The sequence below is a fragment of the Ostrea edulis genome, chromosome 8 (assembly GCF_947568905.1).
Source record: "Ostrea edulis chromosome 8, xbOstEdul1.1, whole genome shotgun sequence".
NCBI lineage: Eukaryota > Metazoa > Mollusca > Bivalvia > Ostreida > Ostreidae > Ostrea > Ostrea edulis.
In genome coordinates, this window is record NC_079171.1 from 63,620,775 (window position 1) to 63,633,372 (window position 12,598).

Here is a 12,598-nt window from a genome sequence, read left to right on the forward strand (position 1 = left end):
AGAAAAGCTGAGATTTATATGAAAGCTTCCTGATATAGTGCAGATTCTAAATTGTTAAAATCATGGCCCCCGGGGGTCAGATGGGGCCACAATAGGGGATCAAAGTTTAATATACAAATATATAGAAAAAATCTTTAAAATCTTCTTCTCAAGAACCACTGTGCCAGAAAAGCTGAGATTTATATGAAAGCTTCCTGATATAGTGCAGATTCTAAATTGTTAAAATCATGGCCCCCGGGGATCAGATGGGGCCACAATAGGGGATCAAAGTTTTACATACAAATATATAGGAAAAATCTTCTTCTCAAGAACCACTTAGCCAGAAAAGCTGAGATTTATATGAAAGCTTCCTGATATAGTACATATTCTAAATTGTTAAAATCCTGGCCCCCGGGGGTCGGATGGGGCCACAATAGGGGATCAAAGTTTTACATACAAATATATAGGAAAAATCTTCTTCTCAAGAACCACTGAGCCAGAAAAGCTGAGATTTACATGAAAGCTTTCTGACATAGTGTAGATTCAAGTTTGCAAAAACTATGGCCTCCAGGGGTAGGTTGGGGCCATAATAAGGACTACGGTTTTACATGCAAATATATATAGAAAGTCTTCTGATATGGACCAAGGTGACTCAGGTGAGCGATGTGGCCCATGGGCCTCTTGTTGAAATATATTCTTGTTAGCAATAATGCTAATATAGTCTTCACTGGGATTAATAAAATTGATATTTTCACAACAGTTCCATTCATTTATAGATAGATCGCTATAATTTGTAGTGCGAATCCACATTTCCAAAGACGAAAACTACCTCAGATGAAAAAGTGTTTACAGATGTAAGTATAAATACTAGTATTCAGCTTTCTGTTAAGTGTTTAGGCCAATTAAAATTAATTGAAAGATTATCATCCCTGCCCGCCCCTCAAAAAAAAGAGCTCAATCCGATTTTTTTTTTTTATTTTCACAAAAATTACGATTTCAAGCAATCTTGCTTCCCAGTGACATGAGTGAGTGATTAAAGTCACAGAATGTTGGTTTTATATCTTCTACCAAGGATTCCTTGAATGTGAACTTGATTAACACTGTGTGGTGCCTTCTGTCATTAATTTTTTTCTCGGGGAAATATAAATTAAAAAATAAAATCCTCCAACCCGCCCCATATTTTTTGATGACCCTGGATGATAATTTACTAATTAAGTTGAATTGGCCTTACAGATGTAAGTATATACTAGTATTCAGTAGTCAATATTTCTTAAATTCGATATATTGAAGCAAATTCTATGGTCGTTATAATGATATAGTTCGTCAATACAACCTATCATTGGGTCAAATACTGTCTGATGTCTTTCATACCGATTGTTAGGCCGTTCTTGGCACACTGAATTATGACTACGGATAACTCTGTTTACCTGATCGGGATATAGGGCTCACAGCGGGTGTGACCAGTCGACAGGGGATGCTTACTCCTCCTAGGCACCTGATCACACCTCTGGTATATCCAGAGGTCTGTGTTTGCCCAGCTTGCTGTTTTATATTGCTTACAGGAGTTATGAGATTGATCACTGTTCATTATTTCACCTTTCATTCAGCATTCTGTTAAGGACATCACAATCGAAGGGCATGAATTCCAGGTGCAGTTAGAAAATAGGTTTCGAAATGAAACAAACTCAGAGTTTTGAATTATAGTATTCGTATTAAGGGGGGAAATTCATTGTCAGGTAAATTAAAGCTTATGTTCAACTCCAGAGTCTGGATAATTTACTGTGAATTGAAGATGATGTCGATTTCAATGTCTTGATAAATCAGTGTCTGATAAGACAAAAGCTTATGTCGATTTCAATATCTTGATAAATCACAGTCTTGTAAATTGAAGCTTATGTCGATTTCTTGATAAATCACTGTAGTGTCTTGATAACCACTGTCTGATAAATTGAACCTGATGTTAATTTTAATGTCTTGATAAATCACTGTAAATTGAAGCTGATGTTGATTTCAGTGTCTTGATAATCACTGTCTGATAAATTGAACCTGATGTTAATTTCAGTGTCTGCTGAAGAGAAACAATGACATGACCCCATCCTCTCAGGAGCAGGCCTCCATCCTGGCTCTGGTCACGAAGATACAGGGGGTCATGGACAGTTTGGTCCTCACCCCAAGCTCATTTGAACCAGCGGTAAGTCCTCATTTGAACCGGCAATAAGTCCTCATTTGGACCAGCGGTAAGTACTCTTTTTTTTCATGCCCCACAGAAATAAAAAAAAAATTGTCGCACTGTAAGATTTCTGCTTCTATGGTGATAACATATATAGTGTGCCTAACAGTGATTGAACTATAAACCACACAGAAAGGGACTTCATATTTGTTGAAGATCAAAGCTATTTGTATAAGGTCAAGGTCATTTATGAAGAACAGTGATCAAATTAGCTAACAGTTTAGAATTGGATTTCTCAAGGAAAAAATCTTAAGTCAAAACTTGGACTTAAAGGGACTGGTTCACGATTTTTTAAAAAAATATTTTTCATTTTTGGTGTTAAACATTAAAAATATAACTGATTTAATGTTGACAGCCAAACTTTTGACCTTCTGAACGCAAAAATAAAAGCAATATTTTAGCCTTAAATATGTGTTATGTAAACAAAGACTCGAGTTTTTTTCATGTAAACAAACTAACCAGTGAAAAGTTAATTTGTACATAATATAAAGCATCTTTTTGCATAGGCACAAATTTTAACTTTGAGATGACATATTTTACCCAGAAAATGCTTGAAATGTGAAAGATATAATAAACTTAGATCGATATCCATTTCTTTTGAAAAGTTCGTAAACAATAACATACTGCAATATTTGTTTACAAAACAAATAATAGACTCTATAAAATGAGCTTCTGTGACAATGTATAACCTTTATTTTTATGTGATATCTTTTAAACACATTAGACAATAGATTTTAATCATTAAAAGTGAAATACAAAATTTTGGGGAAAATCGTGAATCAGTCCCTTTAAAGTCTGAGATTTTCCTCGAATTTGACTCCTCAAATTAAAGAAAATTCAAAGGACACAGTCTATCATGACAAAGAACACAGTCTATCATGACAAAGGATACAGTCTATCATGACAAAGAACACAGTCTATCATGACATAAAAGATCTTTGGGGGGGGGGGGGGGGGGGGGGTAGTCTTTGTCACATTAGCTTACCAATGGTGTCTCAATGACCTTTGACTTGAAGTCTCGACAACATCTAATAAGACATTCTTGAGTGTAGGATCACTGGGTGAGCATGTGATTGTCAAGTCACATCTTATTTTTGAGATTTGGCATTCAAGCAGCGGCGGTGAAAAGTCGGAAAAAACACATATCCATCGCAAGAAAGCATTATGTAAAAATTAAACAACAATAAAGAATGTTCAGCTTATTTGAAAAATTCGTTTTAGTCTTTTTGAGAAACCCAAGCTTTACATTCCAGGAAATGCAAGTTTTTGTGATAATTTTTCATCATAATTTACCTCGGATGATATTTGTTTTACTCGTTTTAAATTTGGCAGCAAATTGAAGAAGTGCGACAGGTGGGGTCCTTTAAGAAAGGGACGATGATGACGGGGAACAATGTGGCGGACATCGTGGTGATGCTGAAGACGCTTCCTACAAGTACGTAAAAGTTCGAGAGAACGGAGTAAGGCCAAAAAAAATAATCAGCAGTTTCTCAGGCACCATCGCATTGACTGAAAAGCTACCGCATGGATTTTTTTTTTTTCAATTTTTATGTGTTTATTTATGTATATTAGGTAATTCTTCTGTTATAGATTTTTATGTAAAACTTTTAAAAGGTTTTGATAAAATTGTAAGTATCGTTTTTTGATCAAATAATAATTGAATGCATACTCATTTCTGTGCAAGCGTTTAAGGAGAATAGTGTATACTAATAATTGAATGCATACTCATTTCTGTGCAAGTGTTTAAGAAGAATAGTGTATACTTTTGAAATAGTATAAAGTAATATGAAGCAATTTCTTTTTTAAAAATTTGATGCTTACCTCAACACAAGAAAGAAAAGGTAACTTATTCTACAGTGAAAAACTAAGACAGGAAAGATAACTCATGCTTCAGCCAAGACAGGAAAGATAACTCATACTTCAGCCAAGACAGGAAAGATAACTCATACTTCAGCCAAGACAGGAAAGATAACTCATACTTCAGCCAAGACAGGAAAGATAACTCATACTTCAGCCAAGACAGGAAAGATAACTCATGCTTCAGCCAAGACAGGAAAGATAACTCATGCTTCAGCCAAGACAGGAAAGATAACTCATACTTCAGCCAAGACAGGAAAGATAACTCATACTTCAGCCAAGACAGGAAAGATAACTCATACTTCAGCCAAGACAGGAAAGATAACTCATACTTCAGCCAAATAAAAAATAAAATTGAAAGCGGTCTCCTTCATCAAAATTTGAAATTTAGGCCTGAGAAACTATTTACTTATTTACTTATTTCTTTTGTGAAATTGAATGATGAAATACACATGTAGATCAACATTATGAGTATTATTACTTTGAAATATTCATAATTATTTGAATTCTATATGATGCTAGGAAATCGTATGGAGGAATGTACAATACAATACTAAGACTTGTATAGCGCCCTAATCAATTAAATTTATCTAAAGCGCTTTACATAAAAAGCATACAATTCTAAGTAAAAACAATATAGTTCCTAATTAACAATTTCTGAAACTAACCAGTATACAGTGATGCCATCAGAAGATTCAAAAGAAACAAAACAAATTATTTACCCTGAGATGAACTATCAAAAGAAACCAAACAAATTATTTACCCTGAGATGAACTATCAAAAGAAACAAAACAAATTATTTACCCTGAGATGAACTATCAAAAGAAACAAAACAAATTATTTACCCTGAGATGAACTATCAATTTCAGAATTGCGGATCCATTGTCTTTACGTGATAATTTACTGTTACTGTAGAAGGCAACAGGAATTTCATGAAAGCTGAAGTTAGAACTACAATTAGTGATGGGAGATTGGTTAATTTTCATAGTCCATAATCGTTTAGAGTAGGTTGCTGCTTCCAATGCGATTTTACTGATTATAATCGGAAGTCATAATTTTATTTTTAAAAAGCTTAATCTTACAAATATTTTATGGGTTTTTTTTTCCCATTTGCTTATGTATATCTATATACTGGGGTATTTACACATAAATATAATTCTACATAAAGTTGTGTTTGTTCAAGAGTTCGTTGCAATCTTTGTGCTTTATATGAAATATTTCACATGCAGCGTGCATCTAGATTTATGTCAAATATCCATTCTCAATGACCATGTGGCAAGTGACAGCTTGGCAAGAATTCCATCATCATCAAAAGCGAGTTTCCATGACCTGTATAGATGGCCGAGCGGTCTAGTAGACTAGCGCACTAGTTGCACACTGCTATGAGATTTTGTTCCGCCGTTGTGAGTTCAACCCCGGGGGAAGTTGTGGAAGTGTCTGTACAAATAGAGTGGGATTTTTATGCCCCCGAGATTGAAGATCGGGGGGAATATTGTTTTTGTCCTTTCTGTAATTCTGTCATTCTGTCTGAAACTTTAACCTTGCTAATAACTTTTGTACAGTAAGTGATAGAGCTTTGATATTTCACATGAGTATTCCTTGTAACAAGACCTTTCCGTGGGTACCAACAATTTTGACCCCTTGACCTTGGAATTTGACCTACTTTTTGAAAACTTTAACCTTGTAAATAACTTTTGAACAGTAAGTGATAGAGCTTTGATATTTCACATGAGTATTCCTTGTTACAAGACCTTTCCGTTGGTATTGAACCTTTTGACCTTGACATTTGACCTACTTTTAATTTTTTTTTACATTGGTCATAACTTCTAAATGTTAAATATTAGAGCTTTCATGTTGTACTTGAGCATTTCTTTTGACAAGATCTTTCTACTGGTACCAAGATATTTGCCCTTGTGACCTTGGCCATCTTCGGAATTGGCCATTATCGGGAGCATTTGTGTTTCACAAACACATCTTGTTTTTGCTGAATTTGGGAAAATTCAGTTTACTGTCTTTTATTACTTCACTTACGGCAGTTATATTTGGTAAGGAGTTCATGTTGCAATCTTCATGTAGCAATCTTTGTGTAGCAATCTTTGTGCTGTGTAGAAGTAGAAACAGGCTAATTCCAGAATGCATTCTATGAGAAGTGTATATGCATGCGATGATCGATTATGGAAAAAAATAATTGATCATTGAAATTGTTAGCTTTTTTCCTGTCGACAGTGGATGTGTTCTGATTTTTGGTACAGCACTAACCACTATCTGGTATTGTGATTGACACACTGAGTGATACAGTGGATGTGTTCTGATTTTTGGTACAGCACTAACCACTATCTGGTATTGTGATTGACACACTGAGTGATACAGTGTTTGTTTTGTTAGAGGAAGCTGTAGCTGTCCTGGGTAACAAAATCGTAGAGGATCTCCGGACACAGGACCCTGATGAAGGTACGTCACTCTCCAGACAAACATAGAAACAAGATCACAATCGGGGAGAAAGCTCTCGTTGTGTATTCTGAATTTCAATCTGTAACACATAAAAAAACAAAGAAACGAAAACAAGATTTGTGAAAGAGTTTTTTGTTAACGATGGTAAGAGAAACATTTAGTGATGATTCGTTATGCACAGTTATTTCGTGTGAATGATTCATATTCACATTAACTCACAATAATTCTAGTGAAATCAGAAATGTAGCATCACATTAACTCACAATAATTCTAGTGAAATCAGAAATGTAGCATCACATTAACTCACAATAATTCTAGTGAAATCAGAAATGTAGCATTTATTTATATATTTGTTACATAATTATTACATGGATTTAAATCTTTTGGCAATATAACACTAACTATTTTACATTCTCATAGATTAACACTGAACAGTGATTTTGTCAAATTAAGTATTGGCCTTATATACAAAATCTATAGTTTCTCATACAACGAATGTTTGTTGTAAAAATTCCAGAAAATTCAGTTTTATGTTTTTCTCTTCAGTGCTCACTATGCTCACAAATGACACGGGATTTGAGATCAGTTCATCAGACGCCACGGTCAAATGTCTCATCACTACCATCCCCCCCAATCTAAAGAAACTCGACCCCGAGTTACATTGTAAGTATCAAGACTCAAATGATACATCCACCCACCTCCCTCCTTAATTTATACATCCACCTCCCTCATTATTTTGTACATCCACCCACCTCCCTCCTTAATTTATACATCCACCTCCCTCATTATTTTGTACATCCACCCACCTCCTCCTTTGTACATCCACCCACCTCCCTCCTTAATTTATACACCCACCTCCCTCCTTAATTTGTACATCCACCCCCTCCCTCCTTAATTTGTACATCCACCCACCTTCCTCCTTGATATATACATCCATCCACCCACCTCCTCCTTAATTTGTACACTCACCTCCCTCCTTAATTCATACATCCACTCCCTCCCTCATTAATTTGTACATCCACACACCTCCCTCCTTGACATATACATCCACCCCCTCCCTCCTTAATTTGTACTTCCACTTCCCTCTTTAATTCATACATCCACTCCCTCCCTCCTAATTTGTACATCTAACCCACCTTCCTCCTTAATTTATACATCCATCCACCCCCTCCTTAATTTATACATACATGCATCTCCTTCCTTAATTTGTACATCCACCACTCTCTCTCCTTAATTTGTACATCCACCCACCTCCCTCTTTAATTTGACATCCACCCCCCACCCCCCTTCCTTAATTTATACATCCACCCACCTCCTTTAATTTAAAGAAACTTGACCCTGAGTTACACTTTGAATATCAGAGTCTGAAAAGTCTAACCCCCCCCCCCCCATCCTCCTCTTTTTGTTCTAAAAATGCTAAACTAGAGTTACATTTTAAATATCAAGGCCTGAAAAGCTTAACTTGCTAATTTTCTGTTAAATCACAGTGAAATATGATTGTAAGTAAACAAGGAATGGTCTCCAAAGGATGACTTCTGAAAAGTTTATAGCAAACAGGAAATGAACCCAAACATTTTATCTCTAAGAAGTTACATATTACCGTGAAGCTTCTGTTATTTAGTATTACTTCTGACCTTGAACTTTGTAGTGGATGGTAAGGTCATGCAGAGCCATCTAGCGGCCATCCGTCACGCTCGCTGGTTTGAGGAGAACGCATTTCATTCGAGGTGAGAAGTAATTAATCTCCTGTGTTCTATATATAGCAATGATGTATAGGTAACCATGGTTATAGCGAACCTTCAGGGCCAGCGAAAAACCATCCATTATTACCAAACTCCTATATGCAATTTTAATTATTTTTCTCTCAGGTGAATAATTATCACTTAGAAATAAGCATGAATTTATTACAAGCGTGTTTGTTTTAAGCACGCTTTACTGTACTATGCAAGGTAAGACTGAGGGATAATTTATCTCTATAGACAGTCAAACACAAACCTTCAGGCCAGAGTTAGTTATAAGTGTGTTTTACTGTAGTGGTGAGATTGAGGGATAATTTATCTCTATAGACAGTAAAACACAAACCTTCAGGCCAGAGTTAGTTATAAGTGTGTTTTACTCTACCGGTGAGACTGAGGGATAATTTATCTCTATAGACAGTCAAACACAAACCTTCAGGCCAGAGTTAGTTATAAGTGTGTTTTACTGTAGTGGTGAGATTGAGGGATAATTTATCTCTATAGACAGTAAAACACGAACCTTCAGGCCAGAGTTAGTTATAAGTGTGTTTTACTGTAGTGGTGAGATTGAGGGATAATTTATCTCTATAGACAGTAAAACACGAACCTTCAGGCCAGAGTTTGTTTTAACGTAGTTCCACACTCCTGTGACGTCATAAGATTTTGCAAAGTCAATAATTTAATGACTGGAACATAAATTTTGTTGGAGTCTTTTTCAATAGTTATTGTAAAAAATCTTGTTAGCCATAAAATATTTCAAAAGTCTTAGTTATATTTGAATAGTCAATGATGTGTTTCAAAATGTTGAATCCAAGGACAATAACTCTGTTTACATTAAATTATTTATCAAGTCCATTATGCAATAGATTTCCTATATTTTTCACAAACGTTTTACCAAGGTGACAAGGAATTATTATCTGTGTCTTTTCATGAAATTACATAGAATTTTAATCCATGAGTGGTTTTGAATAGCTCAGCTGTATGGTGCCAGACTTAGGTTTTTTATGGGGGTATACATACATATGTACTCTGGAAGCTATAGATTTGAAATTATTAAGGAAAGGTATGAATTTTTTCCCATAAATAAATATAACATATGTACATCTACTAATAAAATCAGAAAAAAATGATATGTAAACCATGCTATAAGGAAATTGTGTCCATATTTGTTTGTTTTTTAACATTTTGGAGAATAAGGCTAATTCAATAATTTTGCACTTATTGTACTAAAACTTGATGAACAGATTGAAAATGACATGTGTTTTAGTTATTGACATGTTTCCTGATAAATAAATGCAATTTAAATTATTATTTATTTTTTTTTTAATTTTAAAATAACAACAGATAACTGTTACCAATGAATTTCATAAAAATCTACATAGGGTTGCATTACTTCAGTAGTGTGTAATGAAAATTAATATGGAAATCCTTAATTAATTTGCATTTTTTCATTACTCTGAATGTTGATTTATTGATTCCAAACAAAAAAATGCTACCTAAACCCCAAAAATCCAGGACTAAGGACCCACCATAAGTGTGTTTTATTGTACAGGTGAAACTAAGGGAATAATTTATCTCTATGGACAGTCAAACACGAACCTTCAGGCCAGAGTTAGTTATAAGTGTGTTTTACTGTACAGGTGAGATTGAGGGATAATTTATCTCTATAGACAGTAAAACACAAACCTTCAGGCCAGAGTTAGTTATAAGTGTGTTTTACTGTACTGGTGAGACTGAGGGATAATTTATCTCTATGGACAGTCAAACATGAACCTTCAGGCCAGAGTTTGTTATAAGTGTGTTTTACTGTACGGTAACAGTGTTAGGTAGGACTAGAAGTATTTTGTCTCCAGTGTTCTTAAAATAGTAACATTATTCTACTCAAGGTGAGACTAAAGAAGTTAATCTGCAGTGTTCTATATTTAGTAACAATATACATGTGTATGTTTCAGTGCTCCCATTGGACCAAAATTCCCTTTCGCCACTTTTTCGGGGTGTGGCGCGGCGCAGATAATCTCATGCTATACAATTATTTCCATCATATTATTTTATTCATTACACTGATTTTAGCATTTGGAATCAGTTACATTACTTAATCATATCCAGCTACCATACCTAAACACTTTTTTCTGAAATAATAAGAAGTTGATTTGTTTGATAATTAAATTTTATTGTGGAAATGAAAAATCAGGTAATAAATCATATAAATATAAACTTCATGATGTTACACCCCTCAGTGAAAACATCGTGTACATTGACCGAAATGCAGATGTCACGAAACATCAAGCCCAATTTAAAGTCGTATCTCAACCATTCCCTATTAAATTTCTGTTTTGGTATGGTAGATTTGGCAATTTGGACAGAATCAGATGTTTGAGCAGGTGGGGTTGACTGTAAAGCCAAACATAGATATTTTTCTTTAATTTTAGACTGACTAGGGTCAGAAGGTACAAGTTTAGTGTCAAAATAGAATGGGGTGCATAGTCTTATGAGATTAGGGCTATTCCAGAAATAAATACATGGGGGGGTCGGGAGGCACCTTTTGTATATACCAAGCACCCATAAAAAAAAATAAAAAATTACCCCATGACCCATCAAATTGATAAACTCATTTTACAATGACCCATCTAATAAAAAAAAAAAACTAACCAGACCCACCACAAAAATATTTTTAAAAATGAAAACGGTACAAATCTCGCGAGGTTTTCGGGACAAACATTCTAGTCAATGACGCGGTAATGCCTGTGCGACATTGTATCACAGTAGTTCTGAAGAAACGATGTCACATCAACAATCAAAGGCATCTATGGCGGGAATGTTGGAAAGATTGGGAGTCAAACGATGCTATTATCATGAAATGGGTATGGATATGTTTTTCCACGAATCGTTCGTCTTCTTGGAGCCCGCGCCGGAGGCATCACACCGACTGATAAATATAACGCATCGGTACCCTCGTATAAATCAACTAAGGTTTGCCTATTTTTATTAGAAAACGGAATACCTATTGGTTTCAAAATATTCCCAAAATCGATGCACTGTAAACTGTAATAATCTACAGAACAGATTTCCGCCGCCATCACGTCCAAAGGGACCCTACTAAACGCGCCTCTAAGTTGAAGAGTGTCGTAATGGAAAGTTTTGCGCTGCAAAGAGCGACAACTCGAATAGTTCTATGTTACTTCCGATTTCGAAAGCAGCATTTCAAAAGCACGTTTTCAATTTTCCCTCCGACGTTTTGTAACCAACACGACAAGAGCGACAATAAAAATATTCTGAAAACTCAACACCCACGTGGCACAAAATAAAACAATAGAAACTACCCACTAGACATAATAAATATTTTTTTAACAGTCCAACCACGGACCAATTAAAATATGAAAAAATACGACCACCCACACAAAAAAATATCATTTGCCGCCCGACCCCCCCCCCCCCCCCCCCCCCCCCCCCCCCCCCCCCCCCCATTTGATCATTTCTGGAACAGCCCTTAGCATCTTTATACTGTTGCGCACCGAACTTCAAAGAAAATTATCAAAATTACTACATCCATATCAATGGTGACCGACCGCATGGTTAATGAAATATTCGAACTAAAATCAAACACATCAAAATCAAAATCTTGTAATCAACGAGCTTGGCTGCAAAAACAAACAATTGGTGTATATGCATTATACACAATAATACCGGTCGGTTCTGTGGTTAAGAATTGACGTTAATGTAGAGATGATAACACGATAATGAATAAGATTTTAAATGTTAAACATTTGACCACAGCAGGGTACACAACTGTCCAATGTACTTTATTACATAATCACCGACTTTTTGCAGCCATAGATTACCTGAGGCTATTATCTGGCCTTCATGACCAGCTCTGTGTGCACTGGAGCGATGCGAGATTTCCTGTCGCATGCGTTGACTGAGTAAACAAAGGACAAGGTACGTTTGGGGCCAAATTTGGCCCCGCGTCCAAATTAAATGATATTTCTCAAAATTCTTTCATAGGGTGTATACTTCCATGAAATGGTTATGATATCTTCGTAAAAAGCTTTACTTATGTATAATACATATGTAAGTACAGTATAGTTTACGATAACGTTATACCATTTTGATGTTACTTTATGCGACGTCATGAACAAGAAAGCTATGTCATGAACTCAACATGAAAATAATCCAATTTATGTCGCCATATACTCAAAGTTTTATTAAACAAATGTGCACTATGATTTTTATTTGAAAAGTTTAATTGATTTTTTTTCCGAAAGTTTTAATCAATTGTAGATGATTCGATACGGTGGATGCTGTGATTTGTAGGAAGATTAGTGTAATTTTGTATCTAAGAATTGTA

At 35.3% G+C, this 12,598-nt stretch overlaps 1 protein-coding gene across 1 annotated transcript in view; it reads left to right on the plus strand.

Annotated features, from left to right (window-relative positions):
• The window catches only part of LOC125660703 (interleukin enhancer-binding factor 2-like), a 30,899-nt gene that overhangs the window by 5,244 nt on the left and 13,057 nt on the right, over positions 1-12,598 (plus strand). The window contains exons 4-9 of the mRNA XM_048892441.2: positions 777-833; positions 2,042-2,170; positions 3,542-3,644; positions 6,452-6,517; positions 7,064-7,180; positions 8,166-8,244. Coding sequence (XP_048748398.1) covers positions 777-833; positions 2,042-2,170; positions 3,542-3,644; positions 6,452-6,517; positions 7,064-7,180; positions 8,166-8,244 — 551 coding nt within the window. The remainder of the gene's footprint in view (positions 1-776; positions 834-2,041; positions 2,171-3,541; positions 3,645-6,451; positions 6,518-7,063; positions 7,181-8,165; positions 8,245-12,598) is intronic.